At 39.2% G+C, this 27,187-nt stretch overlaps 1 protein-coding gene across 2 annotated transcripts in view; it reads right to left on the bottom strand.

The window, feature by feature from the left end:
* The window catches only part of RBMS3 (RNA binding motif single stranded interacting protein 3), a 450,305-nt gene that overhangs the window by 20,347 nt on the left and 402,771 nt on the right, over positions 1-27,187 (bottom strand). For both annotated transcript variants that reach the window (XM_009288628.2, XM_009288627.1), the window contains one exon: positions 8,615-8,725. In XM_009288628.2, the coding sequence (XP_009286903.1) occupies positions 8,615-8,725 (111 nt within the window). The remainder of the gene's footprint in view (positions 1-8,614; positions 8,726-27,187) is intronic.

Genomic DNA, 27,187 nt, shown 5'->3' with positions numbered 1-27,187 from the left:
TAACAAAATGTACCCATCCCATCGGAAAAAAAAAAAGCCAAAAGCAAGCAGTATACTTACTAATCCACACAACACATGTTGAAATGAGTCAATCTTAACTCTTGGTCCCAAATGTTTTTTTCTAAGCGAATACTGTCACTTGCATCACATGGTCACTTGCAACATATGTTTACTGTTTGGCTGTGTAAACTTCAGACATTGAAAATATGTTATTTTGACGTACAGCTCTTGTCTGAGTCTTGGTACATCATGCTCAGTAAACATTTTTAAAAGTTTTTATAATTTCCTGAATTCTCATAAAAATTAAATTATTATTACTTGTTTTGAACTGAAATAACAATGTTTCTTTGCAATGAAAAACAGAGGTTGGAGATGAAAAAAGGCTGTTAGACCATTGCTCTGGTTTTGTGTCAACATCTGAAAGTCCCTCCTGTGGATTTTAAGGTGTTTGGTCCAGCTGAGTACTAGATGTCCCAAACAATGACCTTGCCCTGATTCATTTCAAACACTAGTATAGCTCTTAATATATTAGCAATTTCTGCAAGATATTCAAGTTACGCTTTCCCTATTTTACCTTCAGCTCCTTATTTATACTGTTAGCACTATTAAAACCATCTCCTCCTTTCCGTGGATGCCCTTCACATACCTACATTGTGTTACAAACTACTGTTGTCTATCACCTTCATGCCCTTTTCTTTCGGCTAAAGTTTACATCTGTGATTGAAGTTGATACAATTATCTCATACACTACAATTAGTTGATACAAGTATCTCATCTTAGACAGAACTGATACTGTGTGAAGGACTGCAACAGTGCTTAGCAGAAACCAGTCATTCTTCCATATAATTCATCACGTTTTTCTTTTCCATTGAGGATACAGCCTCTTCAAGGATTTCAGGACTTCTTGCTGTGCTTACACACACTTGTAGTGTGTGGAGACATGACCACAGGACTGTTTCCCAGCTCTTGGCAGAGAAGAGCTGTGGAACCACCACCTCTGGGAGACACTTCTTGCTTTTCACATGATCACAGTTTGGCAAAAAACCCTCACCTCTCTAAGATTCTCAAGCTTGCCTTGGATTACAGAGGCCCCACAGAGTTTGCCTGCACCACTGATAATTCAGATTCATTACTTCTCTGGAAAGCCATATTCATTGTTTCTGTTAGAATCACCTGAGTCTACTTTAAACACAGGCAGGACAATAATTTGTTCTAATATAATGTTTTGTTCTAATAAAGCAAAGAGTTGCAATCTTGATTACAAAATTGAAAATACATTGACAAAAGAGAAACACATCAAGAAAATACAGATGGCAGACCTGACATTTAGAGTACTTTTGTTTTCCACCTTTTATTGAGTTTGTCAGTTGTAGGTGTGGCAGGATGTTTCAAACTTAGAATTGTTTTCAGCTGTTTTTAACCTATTATTTGTTCCTCTTTTCTACTTCCCAGTCTGTTAAATAAAGAGCCTCTTTCAGCTAAATCTTATACAAATCACTAAACCCAACCAAATCAAACTAAACCAACCTTCTCTCCCCAAAACTTGCCCTGTTATTTGTGGCATCAGCACAATTTCACATGAACATGTGTGAACATATACTTTTTTCCTCTTAACATTCAAAGTTTTTAGGGGAATGATCTACTAGTAGCTAGCAAAATGAGTTCACAATCTTGGTTCATCTCTAGCAGACATATGAACAACAATTTCTGGGAGCATGACTAAAGGTGAGCCTTTTGGGGGAGGATATGCTGCAGACCACTCCCTATATGCCAGATACCATAAGTTTTATGGCTTTCGGTTCCTATTCACTATTGCAAAATAAAAAAGTTCATCCATCACTGTTGCTTTGTGTTGATTTAACTTTTTATCACCACAATCAGGGAGTCTGAGCCCTTCTCTGAAAGGGAATCTGGGCTAATGTCACTTTGAGTCAGTAGCCGATACCTCAAAGAGAGGCAAGGAGTCCTCAACAAAAGCACTTGTTCATTTTGTGGAAGCGTCATGTGAAGGTAAAATTTAACACAGAATAAAAGCTACTGACACGCTGGGCTCATATGAAGGGCTGCTTGAACCGAAAATGGAATTCCCTCCATCTGTGTTTATTCTCCTTTTATGTTCACCTTCTCCGCCTATGGCATGCAGTGGCTTTGAAGGTAGGCACACTTGCACATAAAGGCAAACAGTAAGCCACTACCAACAAATGATAGGAAAGTAAAGCTGAGTTCAGAAGAGAAGGGGGAACACTACAGAAATGGGATTTTATAAACTCTATTCATTCAAAAATACCATCTAACCACAGCTATGGTCAAACGTAGACTGTGGAACCCATGCTGAGACAGCTGATTAGAATGAGCCTCCTCTACACGAGAGCTGATCAGTCTAATTCTCACAAAAGTCAGTGGGACTTGAAGATGGTCCGAAAAGGGAAAAGATCACATCTTTCCTTGTTCACCCTACCAGATGTTCGGCCTGTCATATACTGTCAAATTAAGAATTTTTCCACCCTGCTGTTGCACCTGCAAATGTTTCCTTATAGAAATGTTGAATCTATTTTTTTAAGATTGCTAACCCATTTGTCTCAATAATATTTAGTGGCAGCGAATTCTGCAAATTGATTAAATGCTTCATCAAAAAGTTATTTGTTCCTTGTTGACTGCTTGGAATCTGGTGCTTTTCAGTTGCACTGAGTGTCCCTTTTTTATCTCAAATTATGTATCAGGCAAATTGGAGCTGCCTTTCAAGAGGCTGTTTGGAAAGGAAGGTGCAGGAGAAGTTACTTGTTTTTTATAAATCTCGAGAGAGCTTATGCTGTTCTTCTCCTTTCCAACCAGAATAACTTCTCCTTAAATGGATCTCCTGCCCCAGACAGCTCCATGTTGTTAATCACTTGCATTTGCCCTGGACCTTGGCCGAGTAAATGGACAAGGATAATCTTAGTTTCACCCTGAACTAAGCTAATTTCATATGCAATGGGTTCAGTCCTATATTTTCCACACAAACAGTAACTGAAACAGTCAGTCAATAAATAAAATAAAAGAGCTTCAAGATTAACACCTGATAACATGAAAGGCACAAGACTGCAAAGAAACTTTACTCCTGTAACCCTCCAGGGACCTTGCGACATACAATTGGAATAACAGAGAGTGCTTTTTGTAACAAGGATCTGAACATCGGGGAATGCGATGATGTTTCAGCTCCATGTAGCTGTAGTATGTGCAAATAGAATTGCAGATTAAACAGGAAAAAACCAACTCTATCTAACAAAGCAGTTATTCTGCTGAGGCCTTTAGGTGACATTTTAAACCACTGGTGACCATGGAGTATCCAAAGGAAATAAAAGATAAAAAACTTGTAACAAGCTTCTTGTTCCATTGAAGGGTTCTGGAGATATCATCAAGCTCTGCTGGCAACACAAAGAACTAACAAAGTGAAAGATAAGACTGATGTACCCACATAACAAGCCTGTTATTCCATTGAGAGATTTCTGGTCATATTATAAACCAGGAAAGCTCAGTTAGGGTGGTTTGCAGTTTCAACAGAATCCCACATTACATCAATGCAGTTCTACCTGACTGCATTTTTAATACAGAGGTATCTGGAACAATTAAACAATTTTTTTGGGGTTTTTTGTTTGTTTGTTTGTTTGTTTAAAAAGTGCAATGGAAAGCTTATTTTGTAAGTAAGTTGCCTATTACGTTTCTAAATTAGAAACTGAAAGCTGAGTGAACCGTCTGCAAGTGTGAAGAACAATTACGCAGCACAGTTGAGCTAGCAGTTTTAGTAAAAAACCTGGCTTCTACTCACTCTCCCATTGGTGTGGGCCTCAAAGGTTTTAACATGAAACAAGCCTATGGTGAGGGAGTTCCATAAGAGAGAAAAAAAAAAGCTGGAATTACCCCTCTGCCAACGAGGACTAACAAAGGCTGCCTCAATCTGTCAGATGAAACTGGAACCCAAGCGGTATCTGAAATGGATGCCAACAGCAGGGAGGGGAGAGAAACCCAGACCAAGAAAGTGCAGAGCAGAAAACTTCCTTCAGGAATGAGCAGCAGAGGAGAAAGAATAGAGCAAATCTTCTTTCCACTGAAGAGGCGGATTATGGCTGATGGCGGCCAAACGTGGAAGTGCCGCAGTAAAAGGGAGGCGAGCAACAGGGACTGAAAGCAGTGATCAGACTGCTCAGTTTTTATATTTGTAAAGGTTTTTGCATTATATCCACTCAGGCCATCAATCACAACTTTATTAAACCACGAAACAGATGTCAGATCAATGGCTGTATCGGAAACATTTTGAATGACAGGCTGATGATGGAACAATTCCAGCCTCCATACATTATTAAACACATACTAATGCCACTCTTTCAATGCTACCCATACAGACTCACTCACCCTGTTCTCCCTTTATGGTACCTTTTTTAATAGCAGACCTAATTCTAGATGAATATTACATAGGAAAAGCAAGACTTACTGTAATAAATAATAATAAACTAGTAAACAAAAGAAAAATTTCAAGGTTAAAACCGGTTGTCTGTCTTCACATTATGCCTCCTGGCATTAAAATTTCGTTTTAATACAATTGTAGGAGCTGAGGCTGGATTGTCAGCCTTAATCAGAATATTCAGAGTTATTGCTTTTTTGCTGTAATCTTCACATAATTTAAGCTTAGGTTTTCTTACATATTTGCCCACAGCCAGCCCACCCATGTAAATGCTTTCTGCTCGTTTTGAGTGAAGAGGTATGTATGAAAAATACATATAAATAAGGCAGAAATCGTCCCTCTGGCAGATTCTCTGCTTAACTCCAGTTTTCAGGCAGATTTGAGAGGTGATCAGAGCAGCAAACTTGCCTCTCAATTCATCAGTACTGTAAACTGCATTTTCACTGGCAGAAATCAATTTGATTTTCATAAAGGCAGAAAGGAACTATGTTCTTGGTGGATGAAGCACAAAGCACAGTAACTGGGAGATGCAAATGCTGTATGAAATTCTCTCACAGTACATGAACACAGGGTTGAGTTGCCACAAACTACAGACCATTACCTCCTCTCTTCTCCCGGTGTCCTATACCATCCTTTGGGCTGGAATATTTGCTGCAGCTGTGTGTTTTTGTGAGGTGGGCAGTGAGATCAAGTAAAGATGGATTTGCAGCTTTTCATTTGGCCTGGCATCTTGATAGCCTTAGTGCATCCTCCTGATTAGAAGAGTGCTTAGTATAGCAGAGATGTCTGATTTTATGCAGACAATTCAATAATAGACAAGAAATAAAAAAGATAATAAAAGAAAATTAAATACGCATTCTTTGGGGGTTTTGGAGAGAAAGAAAACTTCTTATTCCTATTGATGGCAAATGGTTTTCCTAAACAAAATTATTTGTGCTTTTTGGGGCCAGTAATTGAAGGCTTCCCATAGCACAGGGGAAAGCAGCTGGCTGCGAGTGGAGCTGTAGGAAAACTGCTCTGTTTTGGCTGCTGAATTGGATGCTCCCAGCAGCAAGTGAGCAGCCAGGCCAGCATTTAGCCAGAAATGCCCCCTGTGGCCGGGTGACTAAATAATCAAGTGAAGGCAGGGACGGAGGCAGCTGCCCCCCAAATTCCCATGGGGTTTAACATGTGCTTCAAGGCTGAGAGATCAAAACTCAAATCCGATTTTTGGCGTCGAGGCAGGAGTTGGCAGAAGCCGCTCTTACTCAGGTAACCCACCTCACGGAACGGCTAAAGAGTGAAGGGTCTCCCCTCTGAAATGGCTCTAGCCTGGACAGAACATTTTAATCTTTTAGAGAGCATCAAAGGCAGAGTAATTCCCACAAGATATGAGGCACGCAAAGGCCTTTATGCTATGTCTTTAGCTTGCTCGCTAGAGAATAGATTTTCTGTTGAAGCAATATTTTAGAAACCCAGCATTCATCCTGAATTAGGCAAGTTTGGAAGTAGGTTTGAAGTCAACTCTCACTTAAGTGACCACAGAGGTCTGTTTTGGCTGAAAAATATGTTATGTTAATTAGCAAACTGGTTTATCTAAGGAAGTGAATATATGAAAGCCTTTTAATAAAAACTGCTTTGCATACTGCAAGCTTCTAAATTAAATTGGGACAGAATTACAGCTGACACTGAGCAGAATTGTTTGTGACTTTTTGCCTTGTTTGCTTAAAAAAATCTGGCTGGTTTCTTGAAAGATAGCTGATGGCTCTTTGTGGCACCCTGTTGCACAGTTTTAAGGATAAAATTAAAAAATACGTTCATAACAGAAATGTATACTTTATGTCTTGTATCTCCCATAAAACTTAGTCCTGCTGAGGTACTCACAGTAGCATGTCTTGGACTTGGCTCAATTCATCATGGCTTTATGCTCTCAATGCTCCTCTCTCTGGACTGAAATTCAGACTTCAGAATAAATGAAGTAAAAATATGTCTAAATAAATCATATCTCTAAATAGGTTGTCCATTTTCCCAACATTTTTTTCTGTAACAGAACATGTTAGGAGGATTCAATTTCAAGTGAGGATGGATACATCCAATAAAACTGCTACTGGCAGCCCAAATCCTAAAGTTCTCCCTTTAATTCCTGACAGGAGGAATTCCCGATGACCTCCACGATTATCCTGCTTGCATGAGGACTTTAACTGAATATGGTGCTGATGGTGCTTTTACCAAAGAGAAATCCTGTATGCGATAAAATAGGGTGTCATTTGAGATTTATGAAAAGCCTATGGATATTGTAACACCCATCAATCATTTACCCTTTCTTGGTCTTTAAGTTTTCTGCAAATGAGTTAGGAGTTTTAAAGATAGTAAACATAAACCTGTATCGTATACCTCCGAATGTATTTCAAGAAGTTATCAGGGAATGCTGTGACCTTGAAAGATAAGACTGTGTAAAGAACTAGGAAAAGGAAGGAAAGATTTTCTTTACTTTCAGTTGCAGTAAAATAAATTCAGGATCTTATTATCACCCACTGCCTTTCAGACTCCTTCCCCTGCCTCCCCAAATGGATGTGTTACTATGGATTTGTTACTATGAGCATTGTAATAGTGGTCTCAAGTCGGAAGAGAACATTAGCTGGGAATTTTCTAGTTTGCATTAAGATTGCAAGAAAATGAGAACAGAAGACAATGTCTGTAAGAGTATGGAAATGAAAATGACAGACAGAAGGAAAAATGCATAGGAGCCGCCCAGCAGCACAACCAGAATTCATTTGCCATTTTCTTATCTTGATTTTTAAACACACTTTTGAATCACAGTAATTACACAGGCAGAAATTCTCACTAGTCCTAGTGTTTCCTTCAGTTTCATCTCTTCAGAGGGGAAAAATGCTGTTATTAACTTTGAGATATAATTCCTACTTCTTTTGACTGTTGAATGAAACATTTAAAATAACAGGAATAAACAATGAACCATCATATTCAAGTTTCCTCAGAAATAAATACAGAAGTTCCAGATCTCAACAGAGTGTTTTTTTTAAAGGGGGAAAAGACACTAGAGTTAGAATTAAGTTCAACAGATAAGAAAAAAGGAGAGGGAGAGAAGAGAGGAGGAAGAGGAAGAGAAGACCCAATACAGTGAGCTAAATAACTTTGTAAGGATGCAACTTTAATCAGTACCTTATTCGAGTTAAAAAAAAAAACAAAACAAAACAGAAAAAGTTGGAAAACTGTTCCTATACATTAGTATCAAGTAGTACAATGGTGGAATAGAAAAAAAATTTGTAAATGGATAATAGATCTTTCATGTAATTATTACGTAAAGCACGTGTGTGTGTAATGCTACATTACATCTGCCTACATTTTTGTAGAAAGATACATGTACATGCACTGTGCACACATTCACATATCAAACCACCATATATTGTGTGTAGGCTGTTGTATTTTAGGAACATTTCAGAGAGTTTTAATAACTTTTATTAACAGTATTTTTTTACTTTCTCTGACTCTAGGAGAGTTAATTGAGTCTGACTTACACAGCTTAAACAGAAAATAATTGTTGAAATATGCATGTTTCAATATAATATACTGGAAACACAGCTGACCTTGACCCAAAATCACACTTCTGAGCCTGGAGCAAACTATGTATGGCTGGCTGCTGTGGGTTAGAATTGAGTACTGGATCCTACCACAAAGCCAGAACTCCCATTTCCCCGTGGTATAGAACTTACTAGATGGAGAAGCAAACAATTTCTGATCAAAAACTAGATAGAGGAGTACTTCCATATTTACATGAGAACTAGTACAGATAATTCCTGCTAAGTACAGAGCTGGTTTTGTTGACCTACTGTTTCACTACTCATACTTTGTCAGTTCTCTTCTATAATACCTAATGCTGACTGTATGAAGGTTTTAGAAACACATCTGTAGAGACATGTTTGCGTGACATAGCAATATGAGGATATTGTCTGTGTAGTACATGATGTTTGGGTCATGATGAAAGGCGCTTTGATATGTTTGCCCAGACAGGGCCAGACGTCTCTGGACATGGAGAAAAAACAAAGTAAACCACGGCAATATTAAACTGCAAAAAGGTGAAGCACTGAAAACCCAAGAGTAATAAATTACCTTGAGAAACTCAGTAAGCAATAAATGTTTCGCAATACAGAAAGTAAATAGTATAACCTACGATCTTACCGTTCCTGTTGTGCCCAAGGAAAGGTGGTTCATCTGTTGGGTCAGAGGGCCCATCATGCTTGCTGGCTGCATTGACATAGTGTGGTCCATTGTTGGTGTTATCACAGCACCCTACAAACATACATCATTTACACTTCAACATTTCACTTTAAAAAAAAAAGAAACATTCTCTAAATGAGTGAACCTGGCTGAAAACTTGACATGAATCTTAAAAGAGACTAATATATCTGTCAGAGGAAATACGTTTTGTTCCTATTGACAACCAAGCTACACACATATATTATTTGTACTACTAATGAGGCCATTTTATGTCGGTTCCAATTAAGTGTCATTTTTTACTTCATTGATTCTGACAAACAAATGCATATGTTCTTTCTGTGATGAATGCTACTGTACATTGCAAAATACCTGTCATTTCCATTTTTCCGTATCCTATATAGAATAATCTTACAGACAGAACACATATGTCCCCAATTTTCTCTGACTTCTAAAACCTTCAGTCTCTGAGATCTTCAACCTATTATGGTAATTATCTTGGATTTTTCCAGTCTCAATTAAGAACCCTTACTCATGACATTTTATAGCTGATTAAGTAAGACTAGCTATTGACAGCGAGTTTGGTAGTGACACCCATTTAAAACACATACGCAGCATTTAAAAGCATTTTTCTTCTCCACATGAAAAACAAAGACATTAATAACAAACAGCATATGAACTAAAGCAAGAACAAGACTTTGAACAAAAATGAAACAAAAGACATGCCAGAGGAGCTTTGGAGAAAGCTTCTTTGCCATTCATATTCCTTGTTTTTTCTGCTCTCCCACTCCCCAAGGTCCCATGTTGGTAACCTCATGCCTTAGTGACATGTTTATTCTCTTCAGTTCTATGGTGTAAAATGCTACTTCCTGTCTTGGCTAGAAAAAGTCAGTCAGAAACAGAGTGGTCTGCTCTTTCTCTTGCAGATAGTTAAATAAGGAGGTATTTTCAGCTATTTCTTCATATGAAACAATAGCTCTACTTTGTGCATATATATTTTTGTGTGTACACATCATAAATTTGCACAATCACATTACATCTGCTACAAAGTGTGGAAAATGTGGACGAATGTATTTGTTTTTAAAAAAGGAAAACTGACATTTTTTCCATTGAGATTACTGACAAAATCCACCTATAAACAGGAATTTAAAATAAACTAGTTCCAAAAACCACAGCACACCTGTTCTTAAGTGTCTGTCTCACATTTACGTAGAGCTATGTGACTGCATTGTCAAGAATTTGATTAGAAGCAAAAGATTTCAAATTTTCAGTCGCAAATAAAAAATAAACAAAAATAAAAAATGCAGGGAAGTACCAATTCAATTTTTTTTCACCTTCCAGCAATATTTTGTCTATGCACATCCTATCTGAGAAGCTGCGATTCTGCAGTCTCTGTGAACTCATTACTTGCATGCAATGGTAAAGAGGAGGTAGGCTCAGCTCGGTCAGTCCTTTTTCTAATACCTTCAGCATATGAAATACATACATGCTTGTTTTATGTCACATAGTGGATTACATTTCTTGCATTTGACAAGAGTCCCTAGAGAAATTTGGCAAATTACAGAAACTAGCCTCCACAGAATATCTGTTATGATTCCAAATAAATGCTTATAAAACAAGCTGATCAGTGTGCAAGTATCAAACCTGCAACAACTTGCGAACACTTTTGCCTCTTTCTTGGCTATACTAATTTGCACTGGTTTACATAGATTAACCTTTTGAGTAACTCATTCTAACGAACTACCACAGTGCTAACCACCTTCTTGTTGGCACGGGTCCTTACAAATCAAGATAGTCACAAACTTTCACCACAAAATTTCTTTCAAATTTCTTTCAGCATAGTAGAGTTAATATTTTATTCAAAAACCCCTTCTTTCTTCCTTACATGACATTCTTCTCTTTCATGCTGCTCTTCTCTTCTTGCTGAAAAAAATCTACCCTTTTGCTGAAAGAGTCTGAAAGCAAATCTGCGGGGCACACACTCATTCAGCCCATTCGGCAATACCCTGCATAGTACATTCAGTGCAAGAGTCTGAAGTAGCACCATGCCCAAGGAAAATGAATGTTCAAAATCAGTGGCCTGGGATACTAGGGCTGCTCCTGTAGAGCAGCATGCAGCCAGATGAGGTCTTGGGGTTTGGACATCCACCTGCACTTTTTGATTATAGTAAGAAATCATAAACTTTATGCTCAGAATGATCACACCACAACACAGCATTTTTACTGTACCAAACCATAAACGCTCAAACCAAATTTGTCAACTGAAAACAGGCCTCAGTTCCCCCTACGAGCAGTTTTCTCCTTTGGCCTAGAGATGGACAATTGCCTCAGGGCTTTTCGTGACAGACAAGGTGAGCTCCTACTTGTGATGTGTGATGAGGTAAGCAGAAAGTCACACCTGCACCACAGCTTCATGCAGCCCTGTGTTGCCAGCAGCAGTGGCTGCAATTAATTTAGGATGTCCCAAAGCCTTAAAATACCCAGTTTTCTTTGCAAAGATGTTTATTGCAAACGTATGGTTGGACGAACTTGCTGTGATTACAGATGTGACAGACTGATAGCCATTCCTGTGTATAAATTCAGGAACCTGGAAATGAAGAAAGGGCAGCAGGGAAGAAAGTCTTATGATTTAGTGTAGCAAACACAAGTGCCAGACACACAGTGGAAAAATCTGATCGCAAATGTCTTCCAGTAAATAAGTAAGCAAGACAGGTTTTGCAAATAAACTATTTAAAAAAATATGAACTGGAGAGAAAATATATCAAGGACAAAAAAATTGTTCAGAGACAGTAAACGTATTATTTTTAAATAGATATAGTCTAGTCCCTATACATAAACCATTTAATATGTTAGGAAAAGAAGTTGGGAAAACAAATCAAGTATTTGCAGCTTTCCTAAGACAGCTTAACGTGTTTGAAGCTGACAGTTACCTAGAGCAGAGAATTATATGCATTTGCCAGACCATTAATTCACCAGAGTTTGCAGAATCCTCTTGTGATCATGTAGTTAAAAAAATATACTTAATTAAGGAAATATTGTCTGGTTGTTAGGGCGACACCCAACCTCCAGACCATAATGCGTTTCATAATACATGCTGTCAAGTCCATTCATATTCAACTTATTTAGCTGTAGAAGACAACAATGTCTTGCGTCAGATGTTGCCATCATACTAAAGTAATTTGATTCTTTTCAGCCTATAATAGGTATTTGTTGATAAACATCCACTTGATGACTGGCAAAGGCTACAGCAAACATATTTTTCATCTTCATCTGTTTGGATGTCTGATTTTCCTGAGTTTGTAAACTGTATAGAGAGACATCTTAGCATGGCATAACACTACTGAAGGCCCAGCTTAGTTGAAAAAACCTGTAGAAGAAATTATGATGAGGTTTTTGCCACTGTCTTTGCCAAAGCAAGTAGTTAGCCTGCCAGTTATTTAGGTCTGCCCTGTTACCTCAGTATGATTAATTTTTTTTATAATTCCTGCAAGAAACCGGTTACTATAATGGCTTTTAAATTTGGCAAGATACTCTTGGCATATGATTTGTCATACAATTCTGTTGATGCTATAGTGGTTTTAAAAAAAATTAAGATTAACAGGGCAAATGGTAAGGAATCAATGATACAGAAGAAAATACACGATTTTTGCAACACTGCAATAAACCCAAGATAAGCTCATGGACATACAGACTTTAATTCCTGTTCACCTTATTTGAAAGACTTTGCTGTTTTAAAATGCTCTAAGCTCTACGGACATACCTTTCATATAAGAAAGTGAATATATTTACTTCAGAATATTTTCTAGTCTATCGCTTGCAAAGAAAGAAGCCTGACTTTATCAAGTACAAGCGCTGTACACTCCCTGTATGGCAACAAACTGAAATCACAGGAAGGACACTAAGTACTGCCTCTTTATTATATTAAGTAAACTATCTTTAAGTACTTGCCAATACCAAAAGGCATCAGCAGAAATAAAGTTTGTCAGTGCAATGACACATGCCACCTTATGTGCCTTGAAGGGTGGGAAAGTGTCATCAGAAATAAAAAGTGTATTAGGGGGCTTTAGGAACAGAGAGTTCACTAGTTGAGAACTGCACTTGGGGGCCAGTGGGAGGAAGGATTAGTTAGTCCCAGCTTTCTAGAATAATGAACTGTATTAAAGGCTTCTGTTTTATTCCAGTGTTCTAATACTGATATTGGACTTAGGGCACAAATACCAGCTGAATAAATAGTTTTTAAAGCTTACAGTAAGCATCTGCTTATTTTACAGTTTACTTTTTCTTTATTTAGGAAGTTTTAACAAGTTAAGCATACTTACAAATTCTACTTTGTAAATACTGGCCAATGTAAAGCCAATAAACATTACAACAGCAAACTTACTTTTCAATTTTGTTTACAGACACATTGTACAGTCATATAAGCACCAGGTCATTCCATCTGAAAAGTTATTACCATACTACCAAGTGAATGTCTTTATGTTATCGAGAACATGTTGTTTCTTGAGGTTTTATTAAACTGAGTGAAAGGATGACTTTCCTTATACTTATCAGACCAGACGTGTCTATCAAGAATTAATATGAAAAAGCCCAACATGCATACTTTTCTGCAGATAAATGTAGTCTCTGCATACTGAATAAATGACGACCATATTTCTACTGGTTTACTGTTCTGTCTAGATTGACTTGTCTCATCTCCTTGGGCTGCCTCTTACAAGCACTAGAAAAAATAGGGTCCCCTTGTCAGAGCAGTGAGCCTGGTGAAGTGCTCTGAACTGGCTGTTAAGTGGCCAACCTTTCATGACTGTAGTAGGAAGACTAAAGGTAGCTGTGAAATCCTCTCTGCCCTCTGTCAGCAACTCTGCTGCGGATACTTGTTGATATTCCATAAAACCCGATTATATTTCAAAATCAAAGAAAACCTGTTTTCCCTTTCTCAATGAAAAGTTACCAACTGCCTTGGCATTCACTATCTGATGCGAGATTAAATCATGATTTGAGTATGTTGAGGAAGATCAGCAAATATCAGCTAATAATGTATATTACAAATCTTAGGATTTGGTTTCATTTCATTACATTGTTGAATTTAAAAGCTTGCTAAAAATGGGGTAAAGCGAGTGAGAAGCCCAAACCCTACACTAAATTAAAGCAGCTTTAACTTTGGAATGGGCAAACCCTGATACAGACCTTCACCAACTCTGAGTCCTGTTTCTGTGGCAAGTACTAAACAACAACCTCCCAGTATTGTAATATTTCTAATTTTGGGCATAAATTCAACTTCTTATCTGACATCACCTTCCTACCTTAGCTGAACGTCCTTGGAGCAATGGACACATTTGCTTTCCCTCTCTCATTTTTTTTCTGTATGTTTGTGAACTTCTTTCCTCAGCTGAAAGTATATGTCATTGGTCCAAGAGAGTTACTGCCCAGAAGTAACTGCTCTTAAAGGATTAAGAATCCAAATATAGTGTGGTAAATAAAGAACAAAGGTGACCCTTGTGTATGCACCACCTTTCCTACAACAACAGCCAAGATTTTTGATGGTTTCTTTCCCATTGTCCTTCTTGCCTTTAACTATATATCCTGTCTCCTAGTTTAAAACACAGCTTTTTATAATATACAGATACTAGCCTACACGTAGAAATGCAGATTAAAAGGATATAGAAATGGGAACACCAAGAGATAAAGAAAACGCAGTTGATGCAATAGAAAAGAGTTTTATATCGGTAACTGTGTGCATAAATAAAGCAATACCTGCAACTATATTAGTACCGGTTAATAAATGTATTACATCAGGGAGTACCACTGTGATACTATGTCAGTAGTTTATGCTCCTACCAGAGTTGAAAAAACAGTAAGTTTCATAGCATGCCACTGTATGTTAACCTAAAAGGACTTAAAAAAAAAAGAAAGAGATTGCATTTCTGTGGCAAACAAAAAGTTGCCCGTGTCACTCAGTGCCTAAAGTGACTTTTGCATGGTGACTTATATCTTTCCACCCAAAATAAGACCTCAAGAGAAAGGCCATTGAGCAAAAGGACAATGATTTATGTATTATGTATTTATGAAGGGAAAATATACCTGAATTACTACAGGGACTCTGCAGCAGAGTTTGAGAGCCCCGTGCTGTATCTTTGCCCTTACTGTCTGCGCATGCAGGCTGGACCACAAGCCCACATGCTCCCTCTAGACTGTGAGAGAAATAGTAGTTTTCATACCCTTCTCCAACCCCCTCCCCAGGAATAAAATAAAATTACTGGTATAAATGGGAGTAGTTTTGCTGGGGCCTACTAACAGGAAGGAGCCCACAGCAGTTAGGAAATGACCTGTTGCAGTGGGGCACGCATTCCAGCAAGTGGTGGAGCAGGCAGAGAGGCCATAGACAGCTCTTGCTCCCTCTTCTGACATATTCTAGAGGGGAACAAGAAATCACATTTCTTTTGTTTTCTTCCTACCCTTCAGTTTATAAGTGCACTTGGCTGTATGCCGGCTTATATATCCAATCCATGTAACTGCTTTTGCTCTGTCAAGAACAGCTATCACTAAAAAAAGCATCCTCACAACGCTCACATAGGGCTTAGCATCCCCAGAAGACAAAGAGGAAACACAGAGGTTGTGATTTGCCCGGGACATAACCACTGGAATATACAGAACAAATCTTCTCCTGCCCTTTCCACTATCAGATTTCACAAAAAATATCCAAAGGTCTTTTCATTCCATGTCAAAATAAGCACAGATTTCAAAACCTCGACACTATTAGCGAAAACAAATCTTTATTTCCTGCACAGAACTCCTGATCTATACCTAATTAGCATGTGACACACGCTAAAGTGTTGTGCTTGGCAATTCCATTCTGTTTATGTTCTTACAGATATTTTCTGATGTGGACTAATCCCTTCATCCACTGTCTCCCAGTGGCTGATGTGCCATCCTAATAAATGGGAATCAGGAGTCTCTTTCCTGTGGAATAGTTTTTCTTAGCATTAGAACGGAGTTTAGTCTATTAAAGCTAAATCCAAATAATATTTCCTCTCCGAACAGTTCTGCTGTGTTCCCTCCCTTCATGCCTATAACCAGGCGTGAAAATTTACTTGCTGGCACATCCTAGTTCTAAGAAGGTGCAAAATGGAAATTATTAAACAGCACAATTAAAATATGAGTCAGCACCAGTGTTTAGCCTAAATTTTCACTTCCCTGCCTACTGCGTTCAAATGAAACTTTAAAACTCAATGCCATAGTTGCATCTGCAATAGTCCGATCTTACATATATATAGCTATACATATTTACACACTTATAATTGCATATGGGAAGACAAATAATATTGCCATTTCTATTACACTTACTCAGGCCACACTGTTTTTTCAACATGTGGATAATTTTTTTGATGTTTGAAACTTTCAGTCCAGTATTTATTATGAAAAAAGTAACTAAAAGCAACAGTGACAGGTTTTTAAACTTATTTATGCGCAACATGTAATAAACATTGAGGAAGAGCTTCTGTTACTAGCTAGGAACACTTTTTTTTTTTTCCTCAGGGACATATGCTCAAAATACAAGAAAAATGCCTAACAGAAAGACTTGCCTTCAGAGCTTGTGCTTGGATGTAGAGGAGCAGAGCAAGTTGGTGGCATGAGAGCGTGTATGGCATGTTTAATGTGGTAGGACCTTGGCTTTACCTGGGTCTCAAGCCTTCCGGGCAAGGTGAGGCAACCCTGCCTGCCTGTGTGTCTCCATGAAGTCATGACAACAGACATTTGATCAGACCAAATGTCTGAGACACTGTGCTGTTGATCTCTGCTTTTCTGGCGAGATTTAGTACATAGGTCATTTGCTAGGCACAGAGAGTGGCTAACTTGGTTTGGGGAGGAAATGTCTGTGACATTTCTTCTGCGTGCACTTCTAGCCTTGACACTACAACGGCCAGTGACGGGACAGCAGCTGTGATCTGTAACAGATGTGCTCTGTTTCATTTCCTGCCCGAAACCAGGAGGGACTCGCGCTGTGCGAGCTGCAATCTAGCGGCTGTGCCGGAAGAAAAGATTCACTCATTAGAAGGACAAACACTGACACTGGGAGACATCAGAAATGCTGAGGAACTCACTACCAACAAGAGAAAAACACAAACAGAAAAGCAGGCGGGTAACATAACCCTATGCATCCACCAGAGGCAAGATGACAAAATGACATCCTACACAACTGCAGCCAGAGGAAAATGGCATGATTGTGCATAGTGTTAGCTCCACAGCACTAGAAGGACCTAGCCACAACCAGTCTTAGATGGAAATATCTGAAATATCTTCAGCTTTCAGAAAAGTGAGATGGTATCACTGAACGAAGCACCAAGAAGACATATTGAGGTGACAGGGTGGCAGAGAGCAGAGTGCTCCTCTGTGAGATCCCTAATCCTTGAGAGGGAAACTGGAAGAATGGTCAAGCGATGGGTAGGTATCAGGATGTCTCCCTGCAACTCCAAGATGAGATAGGCTCTTGCAAGCCAGAATTTACTAGTGATGGTCACTACAAGTGAGAATGCTTCACACGGTTGCTCATGGACTGCATGGTGGCCCTTGCAATGTCGAGCCAAAAGTAACTCTTGAGCATCAGAGCTAACTCCTAGGCTAGGCCCAAATCTGAGCTGCACCCTCAGAGCCATGCTGATGCAGGGGCTGCCACGTAATCCAGGTATCCAGCTGCATGGGGCGGGGAGAGAGCCACTTTGAAATGCTAAGGCTGATGTTGCTGCATCACTCGAATTCAGCTACAAACTCAAGAGCCATCCTTCATGAGAGCACACTGTGGAGCACTGTCATCTGCTGCCTATGTCTAAACTCCTTTTCGTGCAGCTCCTGCACAAAGGAAAATTAAAGGTATGGAGGATGAGAAAATTATGTCCTTTCCCTCCCCATCTCATTTTCCAAATTTAGAAGTACTGGAAGGCTGATGAGGGCCAGTAATATCCACATAATCTTCTCAGGAGCCCTTCTTATCCTACCTATTAGGAAAGACACATAGCAGAAGATGCTAGAAATAAAACCCTGAGTGCGTAAGGATGTTTTTCTAAAGATATGCTTCCATTCAATAATAGATTTTAGACTTGAAGTTGATAGACAGGGGAAATCCTGTACTAAGCCACAGTTCATGTTATGTATCAATTCAGTTCTAGATCACAGTGGTTCATTCTGATCTTGAAATCTAGAAATGGCTCCTTATTACAGAGGACAAATACAGAAATCTGTCTCTCTGTCATGTTCTGTTAGATTTGTAATCTGTTACGTTAAACAAAGCCCTTTCTCACACAGTAACGGAAAGAAAACTATTCCAGCCCTGCCTTTCCTCTCATTTAAAACCACAAGTTTTCACAGTCTGAATGCCCTGCCCCACATCCCAAATTGCATTTCATTTTCTGGATTTGTAACCCCTCGGGGAGGGGTGAACACCACTCTGTTCTGTATCGGGATTTGTCCTTTGACTGGTTAAAGCTGGCTACCCGGCAGTGCCAGCTTGGTGACAGACCTCAAAACCAAGACTGAGGCACAGATTTTCAATAGTGCCTTCTTACCTTATATTCCGTCATTAAAAGTAATGTGAGCCTATGCCTCACTCGTGCCCTTACAAATTGTAACTATGGTTTTTCTGACTCTAACCAGACCAATTGCTGCTTGGACTCGACTGTACAAGCCAACTGCCACCAACACATGACTTCTGCTGCACCTGGACAACCCCACCATCCTTGGATGATGCCCTCAGTGACACCTGTGCAGTTTTCCATTGTTTTGAACAACTGATAATATAGGCACAATCTGGAGAAACTGCGGCTGCAAAAATGTCCTTACCTAAAAGTTCTGTCCCTGATGCATGAGACCACAAGAAGCCAGTAAAGCCGATGGCAGCAAGCAGGTAGAGCATGTACTTCAAAGGTAACCACATTTAAATCAGTGAAGGTACAACTGATGTAAATGAAATCAAATTCATGCCCTCAGTTTTGTGTCAATAATCAGAAAATAGGAGTCTACAGAGGGTGAACACTTTTTATAGCTAAAAATGTGATATTTTAAGTTCTTGTTTACCTTAAGGTACTTCCAGTGAAACCAGCCTGTGTATTACAATAAATGCTTGACATTTGTAAGTCTCCCTTCTACCAAAGACCTCTAAGTGCTTTACAAACTGTGTGATATATAGAGGACTCAGGAGCTGGTCTGTTGTCAGGGTTCTGGGATGGGTCTGGATCTACATCTGAACTTTCCCAAGTCCACGAGTGTTCAGACTGGGGGTACAGCCTGGGTCATCACCATTGCAGGCCCGAAAAGCACAGGCGGTTTCGATCACACACTCCAGTCCAAATTAATCAAGAAAAGGAAACATTTTACCTCTTGATTCATGTGAAGCAGATTTGAAGTAAATAACAGAAAATGGCTAGCTTAAGTCTACTTTGCTCCACACTTTATTGTCTTTTAAAAGAAGATGAAAATATTGAGGAAAAGCACTTTAAAACTGACCCTTGTGAGTAAAACTTCATTGTGGAAGTGGTCCAGCTAGTCTAAGAAGTAGACGTGAGAAGTTCAAAAAGGTGTAGATTTTGGCTATTATTAAGCTAAAAAGAAGAAAAAGTAAATAACTGATCCAGCAAGGATTACTTACTTTCTTTTTAATATATCTGTACTGATTAAGAATGACTAAATTGATATATTTTCCCCTTTTTTGTCCAGATAAAGTCACTCTTGGGCTGAGATCTTCCTTATAAAGTTTCAGCCTGGAGCACATTTTTACAGCTGAGTTATTATCCTTAAAATATGAGTTCATACTGGAAATGCTGGCAGCCCTCTTAACTATTGTATAGCACTGAGCACAGCTGTAACATGTTAAATATGTTGAAAGGACATGGTGGGAACAGAGTGGCTCAGAGGACTGGTAACAGAATAGGGAGTCTCAATGCTGGGTCACCAGGTTTGGTCATTGCTGCGACTGAAAGTCATTATCAAGCTACAGCTGTTCAGTTATGTCCAGGCATCATCTACCCACAGAGAAACTCTCCATCACAAAAACACATTACTGCAACTGGTTATGTCCAACAGCCTTCCCAAGGATTGCAAAAGGTGGGGGGATGCATCCCCACAGCTGCATCCTCGCAGGTTAGCTCCAAGGTGAAGAGCACCGATGGCACAGAGGGGAGAGGTTTGCACCGTCACTGCCCCGCACGCTGCCTGGTCTACGGAGGGTTGTTCATCACCAGCCTATCGCTACTGTGTCTTTTCAGGGCACTCTATTTTATCAGAAAGTTGTTAACCACCGAAGACTGATCCTGAAAGAGTCCATTTCCAACATTAGTGAATGGACCACATCCATCCCATCACGCTACCAGTTTCAGAGGAATTCTGGTGATGCTGGTTAAATGAAGGCAGAAAGCAGATGACAAAGTACTTCTTCAGCTCCCCAGTTACAGTAATGCCTAGAATGACCAAATACTTTATTATTACCTCTCTCTACATTGATAGATGGCAACCTCTTGCTATTTGCATCAAATTATAATCCATTTCAGCCTACCCCAAATCAGCAGTCAATTTTGTATAAGCAGATGAATGCAGAGAGTTCTGAATTTCTCAGAATCAGGCTGCTGCTTGAGTGAAGCCTTTTGTCATAAACCAAAGTAGCCAAAAAAGTAGCCAAAGCAACATGGGGAAATGAAGTCCAAGTTTGCTGCTTCAGTTTTCTAATGTGAATGGATTTATTGGAGTAAATTAGGTAAGTCTCTCTGGTTCACATTTATCCATACATGCTGCAGTAATCGCTATAAAAAGCTTTGATTTATTATAGCTTTTTGGTGCACTGCCATTTCCTACCAGTTGCTGTGTACAAGCCCATGTGAATGCACAGGAGTCAGATCCTGACATATGATGAAGACGTTCTTTACTCCATTATGGCTTTGTGTCCTACACACAGAGTCTGATTTGCAGAATTTTAGGTTGAAGTCAAAGATGTTTCTCTGGGCTGCTTTCCTGAATATCTTTCAGCTATTTGAGTATTGTAGAGGTGCTCAGTTTTCTCTGGAAAAAATCTTTATGTCTGTTTTATTTTCTCTGGCATCTAGAAATCAAACTACCATTGCGGTCAACACTAATTTCAGAGGTCCTAAGGATGAGCCAAGAAAGAGCAGTTCAAGAATTGTCAAGGTCTTTTTCTAAACCCTACATTTACACTTACCCAACAGAAGTCAGTTCTTCAGGCTACAAGGCAGCTGACTAGGAACTGCCTACTACCAAATACTGCTGTGAAAATGTCTCAGACAACATACAGCACCTTGCTCTGCAGCCAAGAGAAGAATAAGCTGGTGGCCCACTACTGTGGTAGAGGTACCAGAGCGAGTCTTTGACCCAAACTGGATGATCAGCCTTCTGGGAAGCACAGATTGGGCAGCTGAGTCTGCCATGAGTTCAGGGAGATGCCTTTTACACGAAGGTAAGAAGATGTCTATGCTTTGGAGGAATAAATCATAGTATAAGCTAGAGAAAAAACAGGCCAGCTGGACGGTATACACATATTGCTGAGATGAACAGTAAATTATTTGGAAAAAACACTTTGAGGGAGAATAAAACATCCTGTGAATTCAGGTCACACTTGGCACATAATTGTGACCAAAAGAATGAAAAAATTGGAGCTGTCAAAATGTAATGTTTCCACCATATTTCAAAATGACATGTCATTTCAGAATTTATCTAAATTTGAAGGGGAAAAAAGCTTAAAATTAGTTCAATAACCCAGAAATGAAAACAGAAAGATTATAGATATTGTGTCTTTGTTCTTCTTCTCACCCTCTCCCCACTCCCTAAGTTCTCTCCTGGAGTGGAGTCAAAACAACATTTTCACAACTTTTTCCATGTCACTACCCTCTCGCTCTGCACGTCTTCACTTCAAGACAAGTTTTAGAGTTATTATTTGATTCTGCCCACAAAGCCAAATTTTATTATTCACAGAGTACTATATATGTAATAGTCTTGTCAGTCCTAGCCAGAGGCAAAGGGTAGCCTCAGAGGAAAAGGAAACAAAAAACATCCAAAGGAAGATAAGTAGGAACGAGATGATAGGCAAATGGCTAATACTCCCGTCTTTTCTTGAGAGCTGTGTGGATAGCAAAAAGAGCGCTCTAATTAATTCCAGAGTGACGGGGACTCGAGGGCTGGACTCTGTGCACTGCATGCTTGTGAATCTTCATTCCATGTGAACCCCCTTCCTCCAAAAACCAAACAAACCCTTGTTTTGTCTTTGACATCAAAAGACACAACATAACTAACGGCAGATGTTCCGATAAACTCCAGTAGAGACCAACCTCTTGGCAGCCATATTTCTGTTCTGCAGTGGCTTTCCCAGGCACACAGAAAATCCATTTGTGGGGCTGAAAAGTACATGAAATGGTTTTTCTGGTAGTATTTCTTGTGGTATTTTCTGGTACTATTTCTACTATCGAGGAACTGCAGTATCATGAAAGACCCTGTTTTGCGGTGCTTCAGCCCTGTGTCACTGCAATTAATTATAAATGCAGGGAAGTAATGCAGAAATTCACAAGCTTGAAGCATAAAATCGGAACTAGATGAGGACAAATTTTTAGCAGAAGCTGTTTGCAGTTTCAATGGTTAAAACCTCCATAATCCAACAATCACAGTAATGTACAGATCTTAGTTTAGTGAATTTGAAAAATTTGGCCTGAAATCCTGGCCCCACTGAAATCAGTTAGGAGTTTTGTCACCGACTTGAATGCTACCAGGATTTCACATTGTTTTAATCCTCAGAGACAGACGCCAAACTGTACATTACTATGCAGGTATCCAATAGATTTTTATACCACAGACAGATTGTAATGAATTAATTATCCCAAGCAGCAATGATTTTTCTCTTGTTTTCAGATTCAGACCGTAATTCAGTGATTTTTTTTTTCCCAACAACCCAATTTTAAATTTTGTGTTATTTTTATTTTCTGCAGTACTTGCCATACAGGCAGCCTATGGCTGCCTGCAGACTTGTTTAATCAAGACACAAAATCTTATTTTATGGCAAAACAGCCATCTTGTCTAGAAGCTGAAGTAATTAATAAAGATAAGGACAACCAACCTGGGAATGGGAAGGCGGCAAGTGTAATAACAACTTCTAGTACAAAACCATCTAATAAATACTTGTTATGCACACTGAGAACAATCCTTAGTCTGAAATGTTGCCATAAATTATTCATATGAAAGTTTTGGACAGTATTTATGAAGATAATGATCTCTTTGCAATTCATGAACAAAAGTGGGGGGAGGGGTCAATCCCCAGAATAAATTGCAACGTATAAATCCACCAGCTGTAGGCATAAAGTACTGATGCAGAGATTCGCTGCAGAAATTGTAAAATAATCCCTGTGAGTTTTCTCTTTCCAGAAAGACAGCTTTGAAGAGCAACTGCAGAGCCAAATAATTTAGCATATACTCATTTGCTGTTCTTAACCAGAGCACTAATCACAAGTTAGGAATCAAAGCCTTTGGACTATAATGGGTGAATCAAATCAGAACTGTGCACAGCATTAGCCCTGGTCTGCTTAAAACTAACAGCAAGCAAGCGTGAAACCTTTGTCAATACAGACCGCAAGGGGTTGTTGCAAGTTTGGGAAACATTGATGTACATTTTTGTTTGATGTACCAAACTGCTTTTCCTCAATTGAGGATCCATACTGAGTTACTAGGTGGTTTAAAAAGCTGAATGAATTTCACAATGGCAAAGTTTACTTCCAGTACATTTATTTAATGGCTGAGGCAACTGATGAAAGGGAAATAAAAATCTGATGAGGAGAAAAAAAATTAGACTAGAATCTAGACTCCCCCAGGACAATTTCTTGTGCTTTGTATCCTCTGTACTGACAGACAACATATTTGCTTTCTAGCTAATTACCAACAAGACTAAAATTTTACATCTTTGATGTGTATGAGAGCAAAGAGTACTAGGAAATAAAAGTAAGATCAACATAATTGTCTTGTACAGCTATAATAAACTATGACTACGTATATAATCTGACACCCTGCTCATCAGGAAAGCATAAACTAGAATCAATTGAACTAAACAAGAATCTTGTTTAACTTTGCTTCCTCAGCAGCTTCTCACCTCTCCTGATACCCACCACTGGATCACAGATGCAAAGCCAGGAAAAATGGCCTCTCCCATCTGACACCCTGAGACCCACGGGAGCTCCTGCTTCAGTTGTTGAGCCTTTAAAAAAACAATGTAGCTGCCTTGTGCAGACACAGCGGGCCATTGGCAAGGAAGGAACTAAAGGATCTCCAAGTCCAAAATCACATATCCCTATTACGTACTTGATCTAAAGGATTAACTTCCATTTATTTCTTTTACTACTATTGTCTACCTTATGTGCACACACAGACTAGGCACCAACCCTCTTTGGGAGCATGCTTTGGTAGTGCAGCCTTTGCCTATTATGCATATAGGATACGGTTCTCATCTATCAAATCTGTGTGCTAGTTAGTATGCTCACTTTAGAAAAAAACAAGAGAGGAACCAGTGCTTTGGTATATACCTGCATCTAATTCATCCTTACCATGGCTAAAATACTGTGTTAGGAATATTGCATTTTCTTTAAACCATCTACAAGAACAGTACTGCCCTGCAATAACCAATAAACACCTGGATTTGATTGATCTGTCTTCAGCCTTTATGCACATAGCCATGTTTGTCTACTCCAGAAATTTCTAGTATTCCTACTTCCTCATCAGCTCAACTGCAACAAAGAAACCAAAGGCAGCCAAAATCAAACTGCCTCGTAAGAGTAAAATGGGGTGGGAACGTTTGAATTGCTTCTGTTCATTAAGGTGACGTGAAAGGTCTACTTCTGGCTAGGAGCTGTGAGCTACTCCTCAGAGCAAAACCATTTTGAAGGTTTTATTTGTCATCAGGTGGCAGTGACAATGAAAAACGTCTATTGCACTTCAAGACAGCTGGTAATGAAGCAGTGCGGGGAACGACTGACAGAATAACAGTTACTGTACCAGTGTAGCTTCTAAGTTTTTACAGCCACTCAGCTGGAATTATACCATCGTATTAAAAGTGGTTTAGGATATAAAAAACATTTGGTACAGAAGGGCTCCCTCCCTCCCCATTGCCGTATCAGGAATCAGAGTAACAAAATTCGGGAAAAGCAGGTCTTTTGCTTGATTGAATTTAGATATTTTTACTGTGTAGTTTTGCTTTAGTTCACACAAGGGCAAGCCTGAAAATGTTTCCTTGCTGACAACTGCCTCATTCAGCACCCTTGCAAGCAGCTCCCAACAAATCACAGTCTTCAAAGGCACATTGTTTTTGTTTGTTCTCATTGTAACAGATGTTTTGTATCATGTACTTCAACGAACTAATTCATCTGCAGAGGACCGCCTACTCTGGCTGGTGTGCATCCAGCTGTGGAAATAGCTCAAGTGTCATCTGTGGCCACTTTCATTCCATTCTTCTGATCTCACAGGATCTCAGTGACCGCATCCAAGCCCATAAAAAATAAACAGACCTGAGAACATCCTTTTAAAAAATTTCCAGCGGAGGAGTAATGCTACTCCAGGCAGGAAGCCTTTCTGGAAAAAATGTAACTGATGCTGAAGGAAGATTCACTCAGCTCTGGAAGTCTCCTCCAAAACATGCTGCTTTTATCATATGAACTACCCAGTCAATATTAAGAGGCACTGAAGCAATGTCATGTGTGATTTTGATGGAGCTGAGAGCTTCTGACTAACTCAGTGCCATATCAATTAGCCCGAGCACCAGGCAATCAATCACCACTTCTTCTCTAAATGTACTGAGCTTCCATTAGAAGCTGCAAATACCGTGAGGCTAGTTCATCTCAACACACTGAGCACTTTTATATACTGTGGGCCTACTGTAATATATTTCTGAAGTAGAAACAAAATCAATCTGAATTGCTTTGGAGTGGAAGCATATCCCATTAACAGCTGTGCACCAAGATTAAAATGTATTAGTGGATAAAAAATAGTCTGCGTCTGTAAGAAGTCAATTACTGCTTTCTTAAAAGTGACCAAATAAAACATCGAATACTAATAAAGAATAGACTTTCTGAAAATGCCTTTAAAATCAGCTGGGATCACTTCATCACAAGTTAAAACATGCCTGGGATGGTGCAACCATTCCTTGATTAGCTTCCTTAGAAGAAGGAGCAACAAGTTGCCTTCTGAATTTGTTGAAAAGTCGACTGCAGTTTCCCACAGGAAATAAGTAGTTCCTGATAAGATGCTGATCATACTCTTCAATATCAGATCCACTGGGTTTTCTAATTACTTTCAAACCACTTAGTCAAGTCACCCATTAAGAGGAAATGATTCAATTGCAGATCCACTGAAGTGAGAAACTAGGTGACCAAAACTCCTTGTGGAGCTTGAATTATCCACCTGTGTAAGAGGGCTCACAATATGTCAAACCAAGTAGTTAATTTCGGTTTTGAGAAGCAACTATGGCTGTATTTAATTAGGCAGCTTGGCAGGATTTTTAATATTGTACAACACCAATTATTGGAATATTTCAGAAACATTTCAGAAGCCTTTGAAAACCTTCAGGAAAATTAGAGCCTTATATCAATCATCAGAACTGATTAATCACTTTTAGGAAGTTGCATTCCAAGTCCCTTAACTCTGCAGAGAAAATTTTAAAACTTGCTGGCAACTGTCCTGTATTTTAGAGATGATGATTCATCTTTTCACTTCTGATCAGGCCTATTTGCTATAAACTTGCTATTTGGGTATACCTACAGGTCAGCTGCTTCAAGGTCTAAGCAGATCACCGCAGAAGGCCTGAACAGCTCGCTGCAGCTCATGACATTTACTGTAGTTCCTAAGTCGAAGGTCAGCAAAATGGACTCACTCACAGCGAAGCTAAACAATTTCACATTAGCGTGCACTGACTTCACAGCAACTAATTAACCAATGATATCTAGGGTAAAAATGGGTGCCTGACAGAAGACTCTTGGGATTTTAAGTCTTTGTCTGCCACACATTCTAACCTTCTGCTGATTCTGCTGTTGCTTGGCTTGCTTGGCTTGGGCTTCTACTTTGGAGCATGTCATAATGATAGATAGCATTCTTTGAAATAGAGAAAATACTTCTCAGAGGGAAACCACCACATTTGAGCAAAACTATTGTCCTTTAGGGCATATAACATACAAAAGCAATGCCTGTGACACGCCTATGACTTATACTGGATATTGGAATTATTAACTTCAAAGAGTTCTGTCACTTGTATTTATCCACAAGAACTTTACCAGCACAAAAGAGTTAACACAGCCTTTTCTTCTGTGAGAAGAAGAATAAATATGGCATAATACCCAGTCACATATTGTCCCAGCTTGGCCAAGAAGATGAAAGGAAAGAGCAAGGCACAGTCTCATACTTCACTTGACACAACAGCACTCACGGCATGCTCCTACTTACTCCTTTACTTGTCTGTTGAACAAAATGATGAAAAGAGGCTCAGAGAAGATTCAAATACACTGCATATTGGGGAGGCAAGCA

This window comes from Aptenodytes forsteri, unplaced genomic scaffold (genome assembly GCF_000699145.1).
Source record: "Aptenodytes forsteri isolate BGI_AS27 unplaced genomic scaffold, ASM69914v1 Scaffold9, whole genome shotgun sequence".
NCBI lineage: Eukaryota > Metazoa > Chordata > Aves > Sphenisciformes > Spheniscidae > Aptenodytes > Aptenodytes forsteri.
This window is presented reverse-complemented; position numbering and strand designations above follow the sequence as displayed.